Source organism: Pristiophorus japonicus, chromosome 18 (assembly GCF_044704955.1).
Source record: "Pristiophorus japonicus isolate sPriJap1 chromosome 18, sPriJap1.hap1, whole genome shotgun sequence".
In the NCBI taxonomy this organism is placed as follows: Eukaryota; Metazoa; Chordata; class Chondrichthyes; family Pristiophoridae; genus Pristiophorus; species Pristiophorus japonicus.
In genome coordinates, this window is record NC_091994.1 from 87851137 (window position 1) to 87875573 (window position 24437).

The window sequence follows — 24437 nt, forward strand, 5'->3', positions numbered from 1 at the left end:
CAGTTCAACTACAGGAAATGCTTGGAATACACAGCAGGTCGATCAGCAAATGTTTCAGCTGCTCTGATGAAGACTGAAAGTAGTATCCCACCTTTTTGGTTCCGATATTGATGGACGATTGCAGGGGTAGATTTTGCACTGCTCCACATGGTGCGTTGGGAGGGTTGCAAGTCCTCAATGTCTGATCCTCTGATTGTAGCTGCCATTCGGCGAGGCTCGAGGATGGGTTTGTAGTCGCACAAAGTTTGCCCTCTCGTGTTTTCTTTTCAAATGTCCCACATTAAGTGAGGGCCTGACGATACTTGTCACTACAATGGATCACCCACCAGGCCCCATGGGCTGCGGGCTTAGATGAGCTCTTTATGGAGGCCCTGCCAGTCCAGCATTGCTGGGACCTTTCATACAACTTTCAATGTAACACCGCTGGATTGATTTACCTCATCATTTCATTTATCCCATGTTTGCGCCAAGGATGAGCAGACCTCTGGGGTTCAACTGGACAGTCTTGTTTGTGGGAGTGTCCGCCAAGAACTTCGATAATTTACAGCAGGACAGAAAAACAACTGCTTCTGGATTGCTCTATTTAAATGCAGGCAATGGGTGAGTGGGATGATCCACATTCATAGATGTGCGAGCAGCTTTCTGTTTCATGCGCGCACGGTGATTTTCAAAGCCTGGGGCCTTGCCTATTCCCACCAATCAGCACTCATTGACAGAGGGTGGGCCAGGGATCAGCTGCCAGGCCTGAGCTAGCGCTGCTCCTCAGCTGGTCTTGACTGACTCTCTAACACTGCCTCTCCCTAATGACCTGAACAGAGAAGGGTTGTTCCAAATGAGAGAACCATTGTGCAAACACACAGCCTGCCCTCTGTAATAGAGCACATTGGCTTATCAGGTAAAGTTTCCAAAGGGCAAATCTTAAAATATCCCCTCCCCACCTTTCACTATCTGGGAGAGTCAAAAATAAATACCAATTCCTCTTCAACCTCGTCAAAGGCAATCAGGCAAACCCTAGGGGGGGGTCCCAGCCCATTGGTCACAACCCAAAATCTTATATTCCTTCTGCCTTGATCATGCAGTTTCCAGAAATGCATTTTACACCTTCTGAAGGACTGCAAGGAGTCAGTCCTCATTGCCACCTCTGGCATGCCATTCCATAGGTCGATTACCCTCTGAGAAAAATAAAACTTCCACACTCTAACCTCATTCTCAGCTTTCTCAAGTTTAGGTCTATCCGAGCCCATCACCTCAAACAATCTATCCACTTGTTCTCTATTGATGTCCTTGATCAATTTAAAACCTAATTCAGATTCTCTTGAAGTCTAGACCTCTCCAATAAACCCAAAATAAGGCATTAAGTCTATGTCCATTACTCAGAGCATTAGGTCAGAGATCATCTTCATTGCCCTTCCCTGTGCCTTTCCTAAAGCCAGAATGCCCTTCTTGAAGTGAGGGACTGTAAACGTACAGTACTCCAAATGAGGGGTCCTCAAAGCCTTATATTATTGTGGATCTAGTTTCATACTGAACAACTGTTAATAAACATAATAAATGGAGCAGAACCCAGCATTGATCCATGGGACACCCCACTACTGACTAGACCCCATTGGAAGGAGGCCCATTTAAAACCGCGCTTTGCGTATGGTCCTTTAGTCAATTTGCAATCTATTTCACTACATGACCCTTGACACCACTGGACTTAATTTTAGCTCAGTCCCTTGTGGCATTATATTGAAAGCTTTCTGGAAATCAAGTAGATGACATCTATTGAAATTCCCCGATCGACCGTTCTAGTAACTTCTTCAAATAACTGGATCAGGTTTGTATTCATGACCTCTGTTCTCTAAAGCCGCATGGAGTATCCCCTATCAAGTTAGAGTGTTCTCAGTACCATTAATAGCATCCCTCATGATGCTTTGCATTACTTCCCCGCTACAGAGGTCATCATCATCATCATCATAGGCAGTCCCTCGGAATCGAGGAAGGCTTGCTGCCACTCTTAACATGAGTTCTTAGCTGGCCGAACAGTCCAATACGAGAACCACAGTCCCTGTCACAGGTGGGACAGATAGTCGTTGAGGGAAGGGGTGGTTGAGACTGGTTTGCCGCACGCTCCTTCCGCTGCCTGCGCTTGATTTCTGCACACTCTCAGCGACAAGACTCTAGGTGCTCGGTGCCCTTACGAATATACTTCCTCCACTTAAAGCGGTCTTTGGCCAGTGTCTCCCAGGTGTAACTGGGGATGTTGCACTTTTATCAGGGAGGCTTTGAGGGTGTCCTTGTAAAGTTTCCGCTGCCCACCTTTGGTTCGTTTGCCGTGAAGGAGATCCGAGTAGATCGCTTGCTTTGGGAGTCTCATGTCTGGCATGCGAACTATGTGGCCTGCCCAGCATAGCTGATCAAGTGTGGTCAGTGCTTCAATGCTGGAGATGTTGGCCTAGTCGAGGACGCTAATGTTGGTCTGTCTGTTCTCCCAGGGGATTTGTAGGATCGAGCGGAGACATTATTGGTGGTATTTCTCCAGCGACTTGCGGTGTCTACTGTACATGGTCCATGTCTCTGAGCCATACAGGAGGGCGGGTATTACTACAGCCCTGTAGACCATGAGCTTGGTGGCAGTTTTGAGGGCCTGGTCTTCAAACACTCTTTTCCTCAGGCAGCTGAAGGCTGCACTGGCGCACTGGAGGCAGTGTTGGATCTCGTCGCCAATGCCAACTCTTGTTGATAAGAGGCTCCCAAGATATGGGAAGTGGTCCACGTTGTCCAGGGCTGCGCCTGGATCTTGATAACTGGGGGACAGTGCTGTGCGGTAAGGACAGGCTGGTGGATGACCTTTGTCTTGCTGATGTTTAGCATAAGGCCCATGCTTTCGTACGCCTCAGCAAATACGTCGACTATGTCCTGGAGTTCAGCCTCTGTATGTGCGCAGACGCAAGCGTCGTCCGTGTACTGTAGCTCGACGACAGAGGTTGGGGTGGTCTTGGACCTGGCCTGGAGACATAGAAACATAGAAAATAGGTGCAGGAGTAGGCCATTTGGCCCTCGAGCCTGCACCGCCATTCAATAAGATCATGGCTGATCATTCCTTCAGTATCCCTTTCCTGCTTTCTCTCCATACCCCTTGATCCCTTTAGCCGTAAGGGCCATATCTAACTCCCTCTTGAATATATCCAATGAACTGGCATCAACAACTCTCTGCGGCAGGGAATTCCACAGGCTAACAACTCTCTGAGTAAAGAAGTTTCTCCTCATCTCAGTCCTAAATGGCCTGCCCCTTATCCTAAGACTGTGTCCCCTGGTTCTAGACTTCCCCAACATCGGGAACATTCTTCCCACATCTAACCTGTCCAGTCCCGCCAGAATCTTATATGTTTCTATAAGATCCCCTCTTATCCTTCTAAACTCCAGAGTATAAAGGCCCAGTTGATCCAGTCTCTCCTCATATGTCAGTCCAGCCATCCCGGGAATCAGTCTGGTGAACCTTCACTGCACTCCCTCAATAGCAAGAACGTCCTTCCTCAGATTAGGAGACCAAAACTGAACACAATATTCCAGGTGGGGCCTCACCAAGGCCCTGTACAACTGCAGTAAGACCTCCCTGCTTCTATACTCAAATCCTCTCGCTATGAAGGCCAACATACCATTTGCCTTCTTCACTGCCTGCTGTACCTGCATGCCAACTTTCAAGGATTGATGAACCATGACACACAGGTCCAGCTGCACCTCCCCTTTTCCTAATCTGCCGCCATTCAGATAATATTCTGCCTTCGTGTTTTTGCCCCCAAAGTGGATAACCTCACATTTATCCACATTATACTGCATCTGCCATGCATTTGCCCACTCACCTAACCTGTCCAAGTCACCCTGCAGCCTCTTAACGTCCTCCTCACAGCTCACACCACCACCCAGTTTAGTGTCATCTGCAAACGGCGAAGGTTGCCACTGGTTCTGTAGTTTAGTTCCACTCCAACGGGGAGCTTGTCAACTGTAAGGTGGAGGATGGCAGCGAGGAATATTGAGAAGAGGGTTGGGGCAATGACGCAGCCCTGTTTGACCTCGAATACAGAGGTCAAACTCACTAGTCTATAGTTGGCAGATTCTGATTCCAGTCCATTTTTAAAATCTACCTGCCTTCAATCATTCAGCACTTATTTAGTTCCCAACGAACTATTACAAATATTTACTCGGTCATCATTCACAACATCAGCCATTTTCTTCAGTACTCTCGGCAAAATTAAATTTGGCCCTGGTGATTTTTACTCTCCTTTAATTTAGTTTCCACCATTTCCCTAGCGATGTGTGAGCAACCCATTTGAGGTTCAGGTTTACCTGCTATACAAAGGTCTGGGCCCAGCCCACTCACAGTTAAGTATAGATACTGAACATCTGTTGAACTCTTCTGCCGTGTCCTTGTCATCACCTATAATCCTGCCTGAGTTACCCTGCCACGGTCCTGTGTCTTCTCCAACTGACCTCTGACTCGTATTCTGAGCAAAAATGCTTTCTTGTTATTTGGAATATGTTCCACATCCCCCTTTCTAGATTCATTTTAATTTGGCTAATATTTCTTTTCATTAATGCTAACTGCTTTTTATACTTTTCCCCAACCAATAGACAATGACTCATTTTATAAACTGCAGAATACGTCTTTTTGAGCACAAGTTACCCAAGTCCCCAGGATGCCAATGCGGCTTTTACTCATCACACACTTTTCTTCTTCTCATGGGGATATTTAAAGCATCACAACCTTTTGGAATTAAAAAAAAATTAGAAGTATCCCATTGTGTATTGCAATAATCACCAGCTCCCTCTCCCATCTAACCACTTCTAGGTCTCCCCAACATACTATTATCCCTAAGCCTGTTACAGTCCGGTATGTTAAATCTTACAATGGACTGCTCTAAAGCAGCGAAGTGTTCTGTCAGCTCCAGTTAACCTGTTAACTGTGACTCATTACTGAACATTAAGTCTAAGATAGTATTCCTTCCAGTGCTAGCCTTTACATGCGGAATTAAGAATGACATAGAATTTACAGCGCACAAACAGGCCATTCAGCCTAACTGGTCCATGCTCCACACAAGCCTTCGCCCACCCCATTTCATCAAACCCTATCACCATACCCTTCTATTCCTTTCTCCCTCATGTACTTATCCAGGTGCATCTATAGTGCATCTATACTATTTGCCTCAACCACTCCCTGTGGTAGTAAATCCACATTCTAACCACTCTCTGAAGTTTCTACTGAATTCATTATTGGATTTATTAGTGACTATATTATATTTCTGTTCTCTAGTTTTGGATTCCCCACAAGTGGAAACATCTTCTCTACATCTACCCTATCAAACCTCTTCATAATTTCAAAGACCTCTCTTTTTTTAAAGAGAAAAGTACCCCAGTCTGTTCAGTCTTTCCTGATAATTATAGCCTGTCAGTTCTGGTATCATCCTTGTAAATCTTTTTTGCATCTTCTCCAGTGCCTCTAAGCAATCATTGATACCGTTCACATCCTTAACCAACTTCACTCAATACCCTTACTACAGATCCTGCCACCCAGCATCCATTCTTACTTGGTCTCGCTCAGTACCAGTGGGAGTGATCCCACTTCCATCCTTACCCGGTCCCTCTGCGTGTCTCTCAGCTCCTGAAGGAAATCTCGCAGAGCTGCTCGAACCACTTCCGGGTCAATGTCAGCCACAAATTGCTCGCTGCGGGTCGGGGAGAACGAGCGCTCGGGTGATGCTGGGCGGGACATGGCGCTACGCTCAGGGGTTCCAGTCTGAGGGATTGGGCTGCCCTGACCGTTCGTCGTGGTGGTGAAGGTGTTGTCAAAACCTGAAATCGCACAATAACATCAACAGGTGTCAGTCATGGCTCAGTGGGTGGCACTCTCGCCTCCGAGTCAGAAGGTAATGGGTTCAAGTCCCATTCCAGGGACTTGAGCACATAATCCAGGCTGGCACTCCAGTGCAGTGCTGAGGGTGCTACACTGTCAGAGGTCCTGTCTTTCGGATGAGGCGTTAAACCAAGGTATGCCCTTTCGAAGGAGAGCAGGGGAGTTCTCCCCACTGTCTGGCCAATATTTATCCTTCAACCAACATCATTAAAACCGATCACTGGTCATTATCACATTGTTGTTGTGGGACCTTACAACAGTGACCACATTTCAAATGCATTGTGAAGCTGTTTGGGACGTCTGAGGTCATGAAAGGTGCCATATAAATGCAAGCTCTTTCTTTCTTTACAGCTCAACATATTTTTTTCTAGTTGTCCTCTTACTCGTAGCCACTCCTGAAACCGTGAATCCGGCTGGAGGGTGATTCACAGGCACTGAGCACCATCCACTATCTTATCCTAATGGCCCCCATCCTCGTGTATGGGCCTGGACAGTGAGGGGTAGCTGGCTATTCATCCATGGGGAGCATCACATCAAGAGTTGCCTAACATCCATGCTCACACACTTTCCAAAAGGGATTATTGGATAGTGATCAAGAGCAGGAACCTGGGCTAATTTTTCCCCTCCCTAACTCAAGAGTAGCAAGGACATGTGCAGGGCCTCGCCCATCACTCCAGCTGAAATTGACTAACTCAGCAAGACTAGGTATCGAACATTGGAACTGTGCTGGTCCGTGTGGTTCAGTGCCAGACCAGTGACCACTTGCCCACTGAGCCACCAGGGCACTAATATCAGTAAACCTAAGCATGGCTCATCTAAGATCGGCATTGTCCATCATATGGTGGGGAACGGTAGCATAGTGGTCATGTTACTGGATAGTAATCCAGAGGCCAGGACTAATCTGGACATAAGTTCAAATTCCACCACGGCAGCTGGGGAATTTAAATTCAGTTCACTAAACAAATTTGGAATTTGTAATAGATTAGTATCAGCAATGGTGGTCATGAAACTACCAGATTGTCGTAAAAACCCATCTGGTTCACTCATGTCCTTTAGGGAAGGAAATCTGCCGTCCGTACCGGGTCTGGTCTATATGTGACTCCAGACCCACAGCAATATGGTTGACTCTTAACTGCCCTCTGAAATGGCCGAGCAAGTCACTCAGTTGTATAAGACAACTCACCACCACCTTCTCAACGGCAACTAGGGATGGGCAATAAATGCTGGCCTTGCCAGCAATGCTCACATCCCGCAAATGAATTTTAAAAAATGAACAAGAGTTCTCATTTACCAGGGGTTCACAGGGAAAGGTTGCTCAGCCCCTTCTCTCTTTCTATTTAATGTTCTCAATGTTTTGAAGACTTTCTCAGGAATTTGTGAGCTCTGTTGAGTAAGCAGATGCTGGAAGTGGAACTGGGTGATGGCCCTCTCACTGTCCTTATTGCCCTGTCCTCTAGGCCAGCTTCTTGTGCTTTGGTTGCGAGTGGAGACCTAGAAAATTGGAGTTTTATTTCTAATGCCAGATATTCTGAATAACAATAACTTTTTCATGACTTTCATAACTGTGTATATTTGTAAGATTCCAAAGCAGCTCCCTTTTATGGATCAGTATGTACTGCAGTGATTTGTATCACATCATACAGATCAGCAAGGGCCCTGTTGCCTATATATTCCTCTGTTAATGACCTGAATTACTCACTAGTACATGGGGGATGATGAGAATGCGAGACGTGCTGAAATGAAGATAGGAAAACTATCGAGAGCACACACAGAAAAAGAGAGACAGGAGATAGAACGAGGTCAGGGTGGGAGGAGATGGGGAGAGAGACAAAGAGAGAGACTTGAAGAGAGAGATAGAGATAAAAGGGGACAGAGAGATAGAATTATGAGAATGACTCAGACATAGACAAGGAGAGAGAAAGAGAGCCAGACACCGAGGACACATACAGAGTCAGAATTGAAATAGACACAGACCCAGAAAGAGTGTGTGTGTGAGTGAGTGAGTAAATAAGTGAGTGAGTGATTGAGTGAGTGGAAAAAAAAAAGAAACAACACATGAAATTATCCAATTTAAATTTTGTGGGGGGAGGTTTGTTTTAAAACAACTCCCAGATTTATAGTTCAACTCTATTAAAATCCTAGGAATCATAGCAGAAATCCTTCTTGAAATATCTGCCTGCAGTGTTTACCTTTTGTCGGAGACTGTGGTCTGTGGGGCGAGATGCTGCGTCCACGGATTGCAGGACTCTGGGTGCGTCCAGCTCGGCTGATTCCCAGCGTGCGGCGGAGTGCAGAATGCAGACTCCCCAGCTTGAACTCCACTTCCCGCTTCAGCCCCTCCACCCGTGCCAGCTCAGCCTCCAATCCATTCACCCGCCCCTCGGCTGCACTCAGCTTCAGGCAGAGCTCGTGGATCTCGGTGTGAGTCTTCTCCAGCTTCAGCTCGAGGTTGCGCGCATTGTCCAGAAGCTTCTTCCCATTTCCCTGGGCCTCCTCCAGGCCGCCCAACAGGTCCTTCTCCCTGATGCGGAATTCTTGTTCCACAGCCGCCATCTTGCGCTGGAGGTTGGTGACCTGCAACGACAAGACACTGGCTGGCAATCCAAGTGCTGCTCAAGAGAAAAACCCTCGATTTTCAAACCCTCAAACCCGGGTCATTTCTCACTGAGCCCATTCACACCACTTTAATAGCGGCAGCTTTGTTACCGGTGGCAATCCAGCTGATAAATCAGATGGCATCAGTTCCGAACAAACAAACACCCGTTGAAGCTTCCCCCAATGGATGAGTGAGTTTATCGAGTGAGTGGCTGAGCCATTCAAATCAGGAAAGTCCTACTTCCCAATCTCGGTCTGTGCTGGGTGAATGAGTGGTTTTGATAGAGTAAATGGGGAGAAACTGGTTCCACTGGTCGGAGGGTCGGTAACCAGAGGTCACAGGTTCAAGGTCAATGGCAACAGAACCAGAGGGGACATGAGGAGAATTTGTTTTACACAGTGAATTGTTATGACCTGCAATGCACGGCCTGAAAGGGTGGTGGAAGCAGATTCAATAGTAACTTTTAAAAAGGAACTGGATCAATACTTGAAGGGGAAAAATTGTGCATGGCTATGGGGCTAGAACAGGGGAGTGGGACTAACTGGATCGCTCTTTCAAAGGGCCGGCACAAGCACGATGGGCTGAAAGACCCCCTTCTCTGCTGTCCGATTCTAACCTGGGTTAGTAGAGGGTGTTACAATTGGTTTTACCAACCCTGGGGTGTGGAGGCGAGCATTATTCAGGGTTCCTGCTCCTCACCTCTGCTGGAATTTGGGTGCTGGGTGAGGACAGAATTGGGTTCGGCTGTGATTTCCCTTCATGATCCAATAACCTCCAGATGTAGTTTGGGTTCACATGGCCATTTTCAGGAGATACCAGGAGGTGTCAATAGGAACTTGGCTTGAGAGAGGCTAGTGACTTCAGGAAAGATGGGGAGAAAACCGACAGAAATGGAGGATGATAAACACAGCACCTGTTTTGCATTTTTCCTCCCAATTTTATACTTCCGTTCCAAAGGCAGCGACTGTCCCACATGCTCCAGAACTGACCGTCCACCCACAGGACCCTTTCTGAATTTTATGACTCAGTACCACACAGAGCAATGCTTGGAACCACAAGCCATTGGGAGCAGCTCCACCCGCTTTGTATTTAGCTCACAGTCCAGCTTGCGCTCAAGAATAAGATCATTTATTCACCTCTTTCTGTGCAGATTCCCTGCTGGCTTCAGTTTGCACTATTTTCTGTTTTAGTTCAAATGACTCGCGTCTGCTCTCCTCCTCTCGCTGTTCGTCCAGCGCCACACGGGCCTGAAGCTCCACAACCTCCTTATTCTTCTTCATGTTTTCACTATCCAACATCTTCACCTGATGTGGCGGGGGGTGGGGGGAGGGGGGGGGCGGAATCAACATCAAACAGGTTACAAGAAAAAAGACCACGTCACCTCACCTGAATGCAGGGCTCTACTGTACTGGAGTGAAGGAACGGCAATGGAGTGCAAGACACCCAGCAATGGATCACAAAGCCTTGTGCTGTTAGTGGGCAGGCCCCTACAGCACTAGACTGCAAACCCTTCTGTACTGGAGCACAGGACCCTACTGTACTAAAGGAAAGGGACTTACTGCAGGGACTACACTTCACAAGTGGCTTTGGGACGTCCTGAGGCCGTGAAAGGCGCTATAGAAATGCAAGTCCTTCCTTCTTTCATTGGACAATGGAGAATTTAGAAATTAGACCTGATAACGGATATCAATAAAACCAGGATTGAAAGTGTGATATAAAGATAATTAACAATCTGAAATAGCATAACCAGGCCCACTCAAACTCCAGTGTAACTGATAATCCTCTCAGTCAGTCTTCCAGCACTTCCCTTGTGCTGGAGAAAAGCTCGCATTATGACTGATGAGTTGTCTTGACTTCTTGTCTACTCTTTTCAACCATGTTGGTGTCCTGCACTATGGGCCTCTTCATTTGAATTTCTGAATACTAAAAAAATCAGTAGCCAAGTAACTAGAGCACGTTTGTGGACTTCAGCTCAGGTATAACCCCAAGCCTTTCCTTTATCGTCGCTGGGTCAAAATCCTGAAACTCTCCCAAACAGCACTGTGGTGTACCTTCACCACACGGACTGTAGTGGTTCAAGAAAGCGGCTCACCACCACCTTCTCACAGGCAATTAGGGATGGGCAATAAATGCTGGCCTTGCCAGTGACGCCCACATCCCATGAACAAATATTTTTTTAAACTCTGCCTGACAATTGACAAAAGGTTAAGATAAAATGCAGGAGCAACAATGAACCTGTTGTGTATCTGTAAAGCATGCACTCCCATGTTCTGCCACCAGGGAGCTCATCCCCTGAAGTCCCAAGGGATCCCAGCATCCCTTGGAAGTACTGTATATAAGCTGGCCCCTAAGGCCTGTTCCTCACTCTGGAATGTCATATTAAAGACTGTGGTCACTGTTACTTTAACCTCCCTGTGTGCAGCCTCATCTGTGTTAGGAACACAATAACTGGTGACGAGAATACAAATGCAACGCAAAGATGCAGCAAACTGTGGGAATCCTGGAGAAGTTCTCGGAGGGTGAGGACTGGGAAGCCTATGTCGAACGGCTAGACCAGTACTTTGTAGCCAACGAGCTGGACGGAGAAGGAAGCGCTGCATAAAGGAGAGCGGTCCTCCTCACAGCCTGCGGGGCACTGACCTACAGCCTCATGAAGAATCTTCTGGCTCCGGTGAAACCCACAGATAAGTCATATGAGGAACTGTGTACACTGGTTCGGGAGCATCTTAATCCGAGGGAGAGCGTGCTGATGGCGAGGTATCGGTTCTACACGTGCCAGCGATCTGAAGGTCAGGAAGTAGTGAGCTACGTCGCCAAGCTAAGGCGACTTGCAGGACAATGTGAGTTTGATGGCTACCTGGAGCAATGCTCAGAGACTTTTTTGTACTGGGCATTGGCCACGAGACCATCCTACGAAAACCTTTGACTGTAGAGACACCGACCCTCAGTAAGGTCATTGCGATAGCACAGGCGTTTATGTCCACCAGTGATAACACCAAATAAATCTCTCAGCACACAAGTGGTAGCAATGTTCATAAATTAACTTGAACTGTGTTCGCGAGCAGAAATGTACAGGGCAGAACCCACGAGTCTGCAACTGCCAGCAGGCCTCAGGTGACCCAGATGATTCAGAGTCCCCAACAAAGGATGAATGCAAGGCAATTCACACCTTGTTGGCGTTGTGGAGGCTTCCATTCAGCCTATTCATGCCGCTTCAAAGGGTATGTTTGCAAGAGCTGTGGAACAATGGGCACCTCCAATGAGCTTGCAAACGAGCTGCAAGCTCTGCAAAACCTGCTAACCACCACGTGGCAGAGGAAGATCGGTCCATGGTGGATCAAAGCAATTTTGAGCCTCAGAGAGAGGAGGCAGATGCTGAAGTACACGGGATACACACATTTTTGATGAAATGTCCACCTATAATACTAAACGTAAAATTGAATGGCTTACCCATAGCCATGGAACTGGACACTGGCGCTAGCCAATCCATCATGAGTAAAAAGATGTTTGAGAGACTGTGGTGCAACAAGGCATTCAGACCAGCCCTGAGCCCCATCCACACGAAACTGAGAGCTTATCACTGTCCTGGACAGCGCCATGGTCAAGGTCACCTACGAGGGCACGGTGCTTGAATTACCACTCTGGATTGTCCTGGGTGATGGCCCCACACTGCTTGGAAGGAGCTGGCTGGGCAAAATCTGTTGGAACTGGGATGACATCCGAGCGCTATCTCATGTCGATGAGGCCTCATGTACCCAGGTTCTTAACAAATTTCCTTCCCTTTTTGAGCCCGGCATTGGAAACTTTTCCGGGGCGAAGGTGCGGATCCACTTGATCCCAGAGGCATGACCCATTCATCTCACATGATGAAGGAGAGAGTGGAAATCGAGCTGGACAGGCTGCAACACGAGGGCATCATCTCCCCAGTGGAATTCAGTGAGTGGGCCAGCCAGATTGTTCCAGTACTCAAAAGAGATGGCACAGTCAGGATTTGCGGCGATTATAAAGTAACTATTAATCGTTTCTCGCTACAGGACCAATACCCGCTACCTAAGGCAGACGACCTATTTGCGACGCTGGCAGGAGGCAAGACGTTCACCAAGCTCGATCTGACTTCGGCCTACATGACGCAGGAGCTGGAGGAGTCTTTGAAGGGCCTCACCTGCATCAACATGCACAAGGGACTGTTCATCTACAACAGATGCCCGTTTGGAATTCGGTCGGCTGCAGTGATCTTCCAGAGAAACATGGAGAGCCTACTCACGTTGGTACCACACACGGTGGTCTTTCAGGACGACATACTGGTCACGGGTCGGGGCACCGCCGAGCACCTACAAAACCTGGAGGAGGTCCTCCAGCAACTGGATCACGTAGGGCTGCGGCTGAAGAGGTCGAAATGCGTCTTCATGGCAACAAAAGTGGAGTTTTTGGGGAGAAAGATCGCGGCGGACGGCATTCGGCCCACAAAAACCCAAGACAGAGGCTATCAGGAACGAGCCCAGGCTACAGAATGTCACGGAGCTGCGGTCGTCCCTGGGACTCCTCAACTATTTTGGTAACTTCCTACCGGGGTTAAGCACCCTCTTAGAGCCCCTACATGTGCTACTGCGCAAAGGTGAGAACTGGGTATGGGAAAAAAAACAAGTAATTGCTTTTGAGAAAGCCAGAAACATTTGATGCTCCAATAAGCTGCTTGTATTGTATAACCCGTGTAAAAGACTTGTGCTAGCATGTGATGCATCGTCGTACGGAGTCGGGTGTGTATTACAACAAGCTAACATTGCGGGGAAGTTGCAACCTGTCGCATATGCTTCCAGGAGCTTGTCTAAGGCCGAGAGGGCCTACAGCATGATTGAGAAAGAGACACAAGCGTGTGTGTTCGGGGTAAAGAAAATGCATCAGTACCTGTTTGACCTCAAATTTGAGCTGGAAACCGATCACAAGCCCCTCACATCCCTGTTCGCTGAAAACAAGGGGATAAATACTAATGCCTCAGCCCACATACAAAGGTGGGCACTCGCGCTATCAGCGTATAACTGTACCATCCGCCACAGGCCAGGCACCGAGAACTGTGCGGATGCTCTCAGTCGGCTACCATTGCCCACCACGGGGGTGGAAATGGGGCAGTCTGCAAACTTGTTGATGGTGGCGCAGCCCGCAGACTTGTTGATGGTCATGGAAGCGTTTGAAAATGATAAATCACCTGTCACGGCCAGCCAGATTAGGACTTGGACCAGCCAAGATCCTCTGCTGTCCCTAGTAAAAAACTGTGTACTGCATGGGAGCTGGGCCAGCATTCTCATTGAAATGCAAGAGCCAATCAAGCCGTTCCAGCGGCGAAAGGACGAGCTATCCATTCATGCAGAATGCCTGTTGTGGGGTAACCGTGTAGTGCTACCAAAAAAGGGCAGGGAGACATTCATCTCGGAACTCCACAGCACACACCAGGGTATAGTAATGATGAAAGCGATAGCCAGATCCCACGTGTGGTGGCCCGGTATCGACTCTGACTTAGAGTCCTGTGTACGGCAATGCAGTGTATGTGCTCAGTTGAGCAACGCGCCCAGAGAGGCACCACTAAGTTTGTGGTCCTGGCCCTCCAGACCATGGTCGAGGATCCATGTCGACTATGCGGGCCCGTTTCTCGGTAAAATGTTCCTGGTGGAGGTGGATGCTTTTTCAAAATGGATTGAATGTGAAATAATGTCGGGAAGCACCACCACCGCCACCATTGAAAGCCTGAGGGCCATGTTTGCCACCCATGGCCTGCCTGACATACTGGTCAGTGACAACGGGCCATGTTTCATTTAAAGAATTCATGACCCGCAATGGGATCAAACATGTCACCTCGGCCCCGTTTAAACCAGCCTCCAATGGGCAGGCAGAGCGGGCAGTACAAACCATCAAACAGAGCCTTAAACAAGTCACAGAAGGCTCACTCCAAACCCGCCTGTCCCGAGTACTGCTCAGCTACCGCATGAGACCCCACTCGCTCACACGGGTGCCCGCGGCTGAGCTACTCATGAAAAGGACACTTAAAACCAGACTCTCGCTGGTTCACCCCAACCTGCATGATCAGGTAGAGAGCAGGTGGCAGCAACAAAATGTAAACGATGGTCGTGCCACTGTGTCACGGGAAATTGATCTGAATGACCCTGTGTATGTGGTACACTATGGACATGGTCCCAAGTGGATCACGGGCACGGTGATAGCTAAAGAAGGGAGTAGGGTGTTTGTAGTCAAACTAGACAATGGACAAAGTTGCAGAAAGCACCTGGACCAAACGAGGCTGCGGTTCACAGACTGCCCTGCACAACCCACAGCAGACACCACTTTTTTCGAGCCCACAACACACACCCAAAGGATCAACGACATCACGCCGGACCAAGAAATCGAAGCAATCACGCCCAACAGCCCAGCAAGGCCAGGCTTACCTAGCAGCCCTTAAGGGCCAACAACACGCCAACCCAGTGAGGGCACAGCCAACACACCAGAACAGACATTTGTACCGAGGCGGTCCATCAGGGAAAGAAAGGCTCCCGACCGCCTCACCTTGTAAATAGTTTTCACTTTGAATTTGGGGGGGGAAGCGGGAGTGATGTTGTGTTTCTGTAAAGCATGCACTCCCATGTTCTGCCACCAGGGAGCTCATCCCCTGAAGTCCCAAGGGATCCCAGCATCCCTTGGGAGCACTGTATATAAGTCGGCCCCTGAGGCCTGTTCCTCACTCTGGAGTGTCTTATTAAAGACTGAGGTCACTGTTACTTTAACCTCCCTGTGTGCAGTCTCATCTGTGTTAGGAACACAATAACACCAAGCTGGCACTCAACTCGAGCACAGCTAAACAGGGCATCAAGTTGGCATTCAATCCAAGCAAGACTAAATGGGGCATTTGGATGGCACTTAATCCAAGCTCAGGTAAACAGTTCACCAAGTTAGCATTGAACCCGATCACAGCGAAGCAGACTACCCACAGGTGAAGGATCACATTACAAATGGCCTGAGGCTCAGAGACTGAGGAAATATTAAAACACATGGCCGGACTGATGACAGTGGGACACAACAGAAGAATTTTTAGGAAAAGTAAAATGCCATTAAAACCCAACAAGGCTGCCTTTTTTTCATAGATCAACGACACCGATTCACTTTACACCATATCCCTCAATCCCTTTTCTCTCCATAAATGCACCTTGAACCCATTTATACTGCTGGCTCCAACATTCTTCTCCGGCAAATTATTCCACAACCCGATTGCTCTTTGGGTGTAAATTTCCACCGACTTCCTTTTTTAATTGTAACTTCTTCATTTATTTTTACTTATGTCACCTGGTATTTGAACTCTTCCCCTTTGAACTAATTGCCTGGATTAATTTTATCAATTCCTTTCACAATCTTGAGAGTTGAGTTAGGTTGCTTCAAGAAAACCCAGTGTGGAGTACAATCCTCAGCCCATGATTCGCAACGTAGCAAATATCTTATCCGAGGAGGTGGCTATCGAGCAGGGAATACCCCATTTAAAAGTCTCTCTAAGTGAGATTTACACAGAGACCCTACAAAGTCTACGATTGTCTTTTCCTAAATTCACTGTATTGAACATCCCTTGACAGTTGCTACCTGTCGGCGAAGGTCTTGAAGTTCGCGCCGTGCTTCCAGACGGGATTTCTCGACCTCTCGGAGACTCGCTCGTAGGTCTGCGGATTCATTCTCTCCGTTCGCCTTCGCCTCCTCAAGCACAGACATCTTCTGTTCCTTCTCCTCATTGGTTCGTTTCAAACTGAAAATACAACAGATTGTAAGATGCAGGAGTTTCCTTATTAACAGCTCCAGCAGCCTAACGCCATTATTGTTTTCTCTCTCTCTCCTGAAGGTGCTGTCTCCGACTGGGGCACAGTTCCAAGGGCACTGGCAGGCCTCTGCCACCTTGCCAACCTGGGCGAGGTTTCAGAAGTCGCTGGCACCCCTGGAACCCATATCCCAGACCCACGTCAACAGCTTCAAGAGAGGAGGATAACTGGAGCGGGAGAGAAATATATTTGTGCTTCTTAATTCAACTATTGGCGGGAACAGTTGGTCGTCCAGCACAGCTCCGCACCTGATCCTTTCGCTCTCCGTTTTCTTGATGTTGAACCTCAGCTCCTCGTTTGATTGCTGAACTGCCTCCTTCTCCTTTGCTTCGTCAGTTAGTGAACGTCTCAGGTCCATGATTTCTTTGCGCTGCAATCCCTGGGCCTCCTGCAGCTCTCGGACCTTACGATGAGCTTCGATGAGGTCGCGCCTGATGCCATCGCGGGCGTCTTCTGCCATTCGAAGCTGTGTCTTCAGCTCCTCCACCTACAAAGGCAAGTCAGCGCTTACTCCAGCACACAGACACGCGGGTTGGGTCAGGTATTAACTGGTGCTTTGACCATCGGCCTCAACTGTACTCCCCGCTTTCTCCTTCTTTCCCACAGTTGCTACAACTGAGAACATTCAGAACTAGCTGATTGGGCACTGCAATGGCTCATGGCCAAATACACCTCAGGCTCTGGTATGGAGCCAAAAAGGCCAGGAAGATCATGAGTGCAATCACTGGTCTGTGCCAAGTTAACTCATCTCAGCCATAATTAGCCTCAGTGCCCTTTGGCTAGGAAGAGGGAAACAATCAGCCAGAGTTCCCACCCCTCACCATTATCCAGAAATTGCCCCCCGCTGGAAACGCGGCGCACCTACTGTTTCCAATGTTTTTCTGGCCGTCCCGATACACGGGGCTGCCTAACCATCGAAATTCAGCACTTCGGGGATTTTTTTGGGGTAGGGCGGAAGTGGCTGTCACCAGCGGGGCAGAAGTGGGGGCGGGAAGATTAGCCGACGCTGTCAGTCATCAGATCCATGCTGATGTCATCATTTCGCTGGCACGTCACAACGTCTCTCCCTTTGAGTTAAAAGGGAGGGCTGCTGCAAACTCTGCAGCCACTTTAGTGGCAAACACTGGGCTACTAGCGAGGGTTTCGGCCAAAAGGAGATGCCAGGCTGCCTGCTGGCGGCCCGGCCGAAACCACGACCGTAATTATCGGCCCGACCTGGCAGTCGGCTGGAAAAAAAAATAACATGGCCGCCACGGCAGTGTGCCTTCCCCTTTAAAGGTGGCCGCACCACTCAGCCACAGAGAGTGCACCGACAGCAAAAGCTGCCGGGGACACCGACCGGCGGCGTGGCTGCTCCCGTGGGGCAATTTTGCAAAGGGGTTCTCGTCAGTCGGTAAGGGATCGGCGCGTGCACGCCTTGGCGAGAAAACGGGCGGAGCTGTCCCCTACACCACTCCAAAAGTAAACGAGGACAATTTCCAAAATGGTGGCCCCTCCGCGGAGACTCAGTGGCCATTCCACGCCGCCCCATGGCCGCTGCTTTCAGGTGGCCAGAGGCTTTATTGGAAGGGGTAATTTTGGCCCCCTGATGTTTGTATATCGGGTGAGCGCAGGGCTGTCTGGCTGTCATTCAGTGTTTAAGCTCACACATGAAAAATGGCTACTTGGCTGAGATACTGGAGACCAGCTATCGGGTCTGCCACTGTTCCTCAGCGAGAGTCAGGACCTTCAGAGAGGAGGGAAACAAAAAATATTTTCAAAAGAACGGTCTGATTCAGGGCAATCATGGAGAATCAAAGTAAGAGGGCGTCAGGAGGTCAAAAGAAAATTCATCTGTAGCAGCTAAGCACATGCTTCCTTTGGCCATAAAACAGGGTCATTCATCCATGACACTAAGTACCGAATGGTATCAGTGATTAAACTGATGCATGCACCACAGAACAGCAATTCACCCCTTCACACCACCAAACGGGTCTTTTCTGGGTTCCTCATTAAGCATCCCAACTGTGAGCAGCATTCAAAATTGGGATTAAATCCTGATTATTCGAGTCAGGATTTGCACTAGTACTGTAGCTTTTGGTAAGTAAACATATGAAAAGGATTGCCAGACTTTGCTGCTAAAATGAAGGAGGAGGATATTAAAGAGAGTTTTCAGCATGGCGAGGAAGTGGATTAAAGGACAGAATGCAGAGAGTAGGGGTTGGGGGATATTTTTCAGACTGGAGATTGTAAACATGTCTAGTGTTGGGACTATTACTCTTCTCAATATGTGTATATAATGATTTGAACTTGGGTAAAGGGGACACAATATCAAAATTTGCAAACAACACAAAATTAGGAAGCATGGTTAGTCATGAACTGTATGCAACTTCAGGGGGGCTTAAACAGGTTAGTAGATTCGGCAGATTGATGTGATAGAAAAACATGAGGCGATAGATTTTGGGAGGATGAATAAGGATGAATATATTGTACACTTAATGGTAAAAAATTTTAAAAGAGTAGAGGAACAAAGGGATTTAGCTACATAAATCTTCAACATTTTGTGGACAAATTGATAAAGCTGTCAAAAAAGCATATAGGGTCCTAGGTTTTATAGAGGTATAGAGCACAAAAGCAAAGAGGTAATATTAAACTATACAAATCGTAGGCGAGGTCAAAATTAGTATATTATGTTCAGGTTTGAGTGTCTACTTTAGGAGGTATGTCAAGGCCGCGGAGAAGATGATGTCAGCGATGAGAGGCTTCAGTTAGGAGAAGAGACGAGAGAGAGTCGGGCTCTTCTCATTAGAACAAAGAAGGTTAAGAGATCTGATTTAGGTTCTCAAAATTATGAGGGATTTCATTAAGGGAAATTTTGAAAAACTATTTCCACTAGTGGGTGAATCAGTAACTGGAGATCATAAATTTAAAAACAAAGAGAGAGGTTTGGAGATTTTTTTTAAGCAGAATGTTGTTAGAATGTGGACGTCCATAATAGAATCTAATAGCTTTTAAAAGGGAAGTGGATAAATATATATATTTTTAATTAAAGGCTATGGGGAAAGAGCAGAGAAAGGGGAATAAGCGGACAGATTTTTCAGAGAGCCAGCACAAACCCGATGGGCCGTGTTCAGATTCTATATGGTGAGGGCACTACAAGTGGAGGGGCCAATTGGACTTACTCGGCTTTTCATGGATATGGCGCTTTCTTTTGTTGTACCAACCTCTCGGAGTGTGGCTTCACGCTGTTTTATCAGGTCCTTGATCTGTTCATTCTGGGTCTTCACCTCTCGTTCATGGACGGTGACAGTTTCTTCAAACTGGGCATGGAAATTCTTCAACTCCGATGTCAAACTGTTAATATGGTTCTGCAGGAAGTGAGGGACAGGACGGGTCATGGGCTGAGTGCAAAGGATGAAGCAGGAATCCCACGTTCGGCATTCCCGGAGACACACAGAATCCCACACTCGGCCTTCCCAGACACAATGATGAATGGAATTACTTGAACAACCTACCTCTCCAGCATACATGAAACATGAAAAAGTTCTCACACATGGATACATCAGTTCGAAATGGACTTTCCCACTCACCGCGTGTGCCACCTTACTCTTAATAGTCAACTGAATGGCTTTGTCCCGTACAGCGCCAGACATTCCGCATATCTGTTCCTATAAGTTTGTGTGCGTACCCATGCCTGTGTTTGCCCTTGTGTGCATGGTCCATCTGTGTTTGTATGTCCTTGTCCATGTGTGTGTATGACTGTGTGTGTGCGTGTATCTGTGCGTGTGCCTGTGCGTGTGTGTATCTGTGCATGTGTGTGTCTGTGCATGTGTATATCTCCGTGTGCATGGTCCATCTGTGTCTGTGTGTCCTTGTCCATGTTTGTGTATGTCTATGTATCTGTGTGTGTGCGTGTGTATCTCTGTGTGCGTCTGTGCGTGTGTGTGTATCTGTCCATGTATCTGTGTGTGTGTGCATCTGTATGCATGTATATGTCCTCTTTCCACAGTATGGATGATGGCTTCTGTTTGCACTGTGAACACCTACTCCTGAGTCATTCATCCCAACTCAGCTTGGATATCACGAGCCTGACTCTGAACTAAGTGCAACACTGTGTGAAGTCACCAGCTTTGTTGCCCCTGAGTGGCACTGTTTAAGCATTAAGTGAATATTTTCCATGGCCAGGCACGGACACTAATGTTACGGAGCGGATGGAAATGACCCTACGCACTCTGTCCTGCTCATGCCGGCTCCCAGCATCCCGTCTCTGCTGCTCCATGTCCATTGAAAGGGTGGCGAGTTCACGCTGGGAGTTGGTCAGCTTCTCGGAGAGAATTGCCTTCTCTGACTCCTTCAAGGACAAGACCTGTAGGAGGGACTAAGGTTAGGTCAGGGCAAAGAAAACTCTTACTCTGCTTCTAACCTGCGCTCTGCCTGAACTGGGAGCGCTTAAATGCTGATGTTGGACATCCTGGAGGGAAACTGCCCGGCTGGAGCGGAGCTCGGTGCCCCAGACAGCTTTTCCCAGCGGGAAGCAGCCAGTGACTGGGTGGCGCGTCCTCCCTGAAGCCGGCCCGACAATGGCAGCCGTCCCCTCTGAGGTACCGCTGGCCCAGCCAACACTTTCTTTGGTGGTCCAGTGGGTGCCACTAAAGTGGCTGCAGAGCTCGTAGCCTCCCTCCCCTTTAACTGAAGGGGAGGGACGTCGCTGCGTGTCAGTGCGATGTTGGTGACACCGCCCCAAACCACTTCCGCCTCTCAGCCGCCCCAAATATCACCCGGACACATTAAAAAATTTAAAGAGGCCAATTTCCCGCTATTCTCCAACCCATGGATTGGCCCCGATGACTTTGAAGTATCGTAAAGAGAAAGTATGGCATGTCTTCTAACATGTAAGGTGCCTGTGTAAGGAAATAAGTGCAGGTAATAAAATGTAACTTTGGATTTCGGGTAATAAAACAGGGGTGGTGAATCCATTTGAGGAATTCTTGTTTAGGGAAGTAGTTCTGAAGCAAACGACTGCAAACTGTTTACATAAATAGCCTGTTTTCAAATATCTGGGAATAGATACCTCATACAGTTTTATCTATATTTTGCTTTAATATACTCAAAATACAGGGCTCAATTTTCCCCAATGCCGTTTTTTGACGTATTTGAAGAGTTACACCTGTTTTTTTGGGTCTGACTACGCACCAAAAAAGTAAGTTTCCCCGTTTTAACTTGTTAATGTGGCCCGGCGCACATTGCCCTTAAGCTCTGTGGATGGAGCCTAAGATGTGCGGCAAAAAGATCGGGTTGCCAGGGTAACGAGGGACACGCTGCGGACTGGGACCGGAAAGTGAAACATACAAGACATTCTGGCCAGCTCACGGCAACCTGCACAAGCATCTTGCACATTGCGGATGTTTAAGGCGGCAGCTTACCAACGTGAAAATATTAAAGAGTCTTTGTGCCAAAAGTCCATCCTGTAAACTGCATGAATTGGAAAGGCCCCCCTCCCCACCAACCCCCCTTCTCCCCGCCAGTGCCCAGTGCCGCTCCTAGCCCTGACCGAATGCCCCCACCCCCCCTCTCTCTCTCCCTCTCTGCCGCTGCTATTTGGGCCATGGAATTGGATCTTCTGCTGATTCTCTTACCTGTACTGATTTTGTTAACTGCCCAGAAGATTTTTCAGAGCAGTCACATACGCCGTCTTATGAAAAATCATAAACTTGCTTAAATGGCCAGAATTGGCACGGGTGGCAGGTTACGCCCCCAATGAGGTAAAAAAAAAAATCCTAAAAAAACACTGGCGCAGAAACTTTGGGGAAACTTGGAGATTTCAATTTACTCCAAAAAAACGGTGCACGCCAAAAAAACGCCGCAGATAATTGGGGAAAACTGAGTCCTTTGTGCATAAAGGATCATGGTTTTTAACAGTATGTCAGAGTGCTCGAAAGATACAGAAACCGAAAAAAGTCACTCTCTGCATGCTGTTAAAGGCTAACCACCTTTACGGTGTATTAATAAGGTCTGTTCCGTATACTCCACTATGAAGTCTCGTGCTTTCTCGTAACGTGTTGTTGTGAACAGAGGAAAAAGGAGGTTGACTGCCAACAGCTGACAATGGGTACCTGAAATGGAAAATGTTCCATTCCCCATTGAGCATTACATCTCTCACCTTAAAGAGCACAACAACCACAAAAATAAATTTGGAGATGACAGAAAACTTGGAAGTATAGTGAACAGTCAGGAGGATAGTGATAGAATTCAAGAGGACATAGACAGGTTGGTGGAATGGGTGGACACATGGCAGATGAAAGTTAACGCAGGAAAGTGTGAAGTGATACATTTTGGTATTAAGAATGAGGAGAGGAAATATAAGCTAAAGGGTACAATCCTAAAGAGGGTGCACAAACAGAGAGCCCTGGGGATAAATGTGCACAAATCGTTGAAGGTGGCGGGGCAGGTTGAAAAAGTGGTTAAAAACGCTGGAAATGCCCCACGCCCTTTACTCTTAACTGAATGTAAAAGCTGCGGGAGGGTGCGAGCAGGCAGAGTGTGAGCAGGGAGAGTTATTGGGGTGTGGGGCTCGAGTCCCCGTCTGCTTCTCGCTACCTGCTGCTTCTCGTTTTCTGCCAGCAGCAGAATCTCATCCCGCTCCTGTTGCAGGGCCGTGATCTCTTCACTCAATTCTTCCTTCTCAGCTTCAAACCGAGCGCACAGCTCCTCACGTTCCTGCTTCAGCTGATGAAGCAACTCCTCGCGCTCGTCAGCGAGCCCCAAGCGCAAAGTTTCCTGCAATAGAGAAACGGACACCGCCTCGTCAGGTCAGAGCCGGCACTGGGTTATCTGCTGCCACTCAAAAGCACAGAGGCCCAGCCTTTTAATTCCTCTCCTGAAGATGCTGACTCTTGCTGTCTACAGTTCCATGGACTTTGGCTGCCCTCTGCCATTCTTCAAGTGTGAGTCTCGACAGTAAGTGTCAGGAAGCTATTTGACTGCAGGGGGCAGCACAGCCAAGCTCAATCCTGTCCTCACCTGATGCCCCACACGTGCACTTTCCAGCAACAGCAGCTACCGGTTGGGATCCGGAATGGGAACCCTGGATAACTTCCCATCACTAACCCATGAGCCGTGGTTAACTATAGCGCCCCCAGCTGCCAACCAGCTAGACTAGCATTAGACAAGGTGCCGTAGCTCGGTGTCCAAGCATTCTCCAGTTTCTATATAGAGAGGTTGGGTGAAGGCACTGGACATGTCTGCAAAAGTACCAGTCAGTGGCTACATGCACCCCTCCCCATTGAAGAAATTCCCATCATACTTCCACCCACTGATCTCCCTGTTACCTTCTCTCGCTGCAGCCGATCCACATCCTCCTCGTGGGCTGTCTGCTCGTTCTTCAGAGCAACTTGCACTTCAAGCTCAGTTTGGGAAAGTTTCTGCGTGATAAGCTCCTTGTCTCGTTCCACCTTGGTCAGCTCGATCTCCATTTCCTTCCGGACACGGTTACTCTCAACTGAGGTTCAAACAGAATCAAGCGAGATCACTGGTGAGGTTATTTAACAGGGTGGGGGCAATGGGATAAGGCAATGTAATGGGATGGCGAATGTTGGCCAAGGACCACGGGACGGGGGGGGGGGGGGGGGGCAATGGGACCGGGAAGGGGGGGGGAAAAGAGAGGACTGAGCGGAAGCAGCGGGACGGAGGGGGGGGGGGGTGGGCAGGGGGGCGCGGAGTGAGACTAGGGGGATGCAGTGGGACCCGTGGGGGGCCGCGGGGGGAGTGTAACTGGAGGAGGGAATGGAGCGGGGCAGCAGGGGGGCAGTGGGACCGGGGCATGGGGTTAGGACACTGGAGTGGCAAGTGTTTGCCTATTTCTAAATACAGACAGGTGGGTCAGGGGGATATGAACTCCCCCCCCCCCCCAGGTTTCTCCCCTCCTGCCCTGCAGCACCTCATCTGCATGCGGGCCTAGACAGTGAGCATCAAAACATGAGTCGGATCCTGCTCTCGCCCAGCGTCCTTTCATGCGCATCTCCCACAGGGCTCACTCCCAGCGAGGAGCAGGATCCCTTGGCTGCTTTCTTTCCTTCCCTGACCCCTTGTGTTGAGGTCACCTGTAAAGCATAGATCAGCAAACGCA

At 48.4% G+C, this 24437-nt stretch overlaps 1 protein-coding gene across 1 annotated transcript in view; it reads right to left on the minus strand.

Moving 5' to 3' along the window:
- Nucleotides 1-24437, minus strand: part of LOC139229064 (rootletin-like) — a 165186-nt gene that overhangs the window by 40672 nt on the left and 100077 nt on the right. The window contains exons 20-28 of the mRNA XM_070860722.1: nucleotides 23641-23810; nucleotides 22910-23089; nucleotides 20544-20678; nucleotides 19537-19680; nucleotides 16582-16820; nucleotides 16104-16263; nucleotides 9626-9793; nucleotides 8083-8467; nucleotides 5615-5832 (exon numbers count right to left, since the gene is read on the minus strand). Of these exons, the coding sequence (XP_070716823.1) occupies nucleotides 5615-5832; nucleotides 8083-8467; nucleotides 9626-9793; nucleotides 16104-16263; nucleotides 16582-16820; nucleotides 19537-19680; nucleotides 20544-20678; nucleotides 22910-23089; nucleotides 23641-23810 (1799 nt within the window). The remainder of the gene's footprint in view (nucleotides 1-5614; nucleotides 5833-8082; nucleotides 8468-9625; nucleotides 9794-16103; nucleotides 16264-16581; nucleotides 16821-19536; nucleotides 19681-20543; nucleotides 20679-22909; nucleotides 23090-23640; nucleotides 23811-24437) is intronic.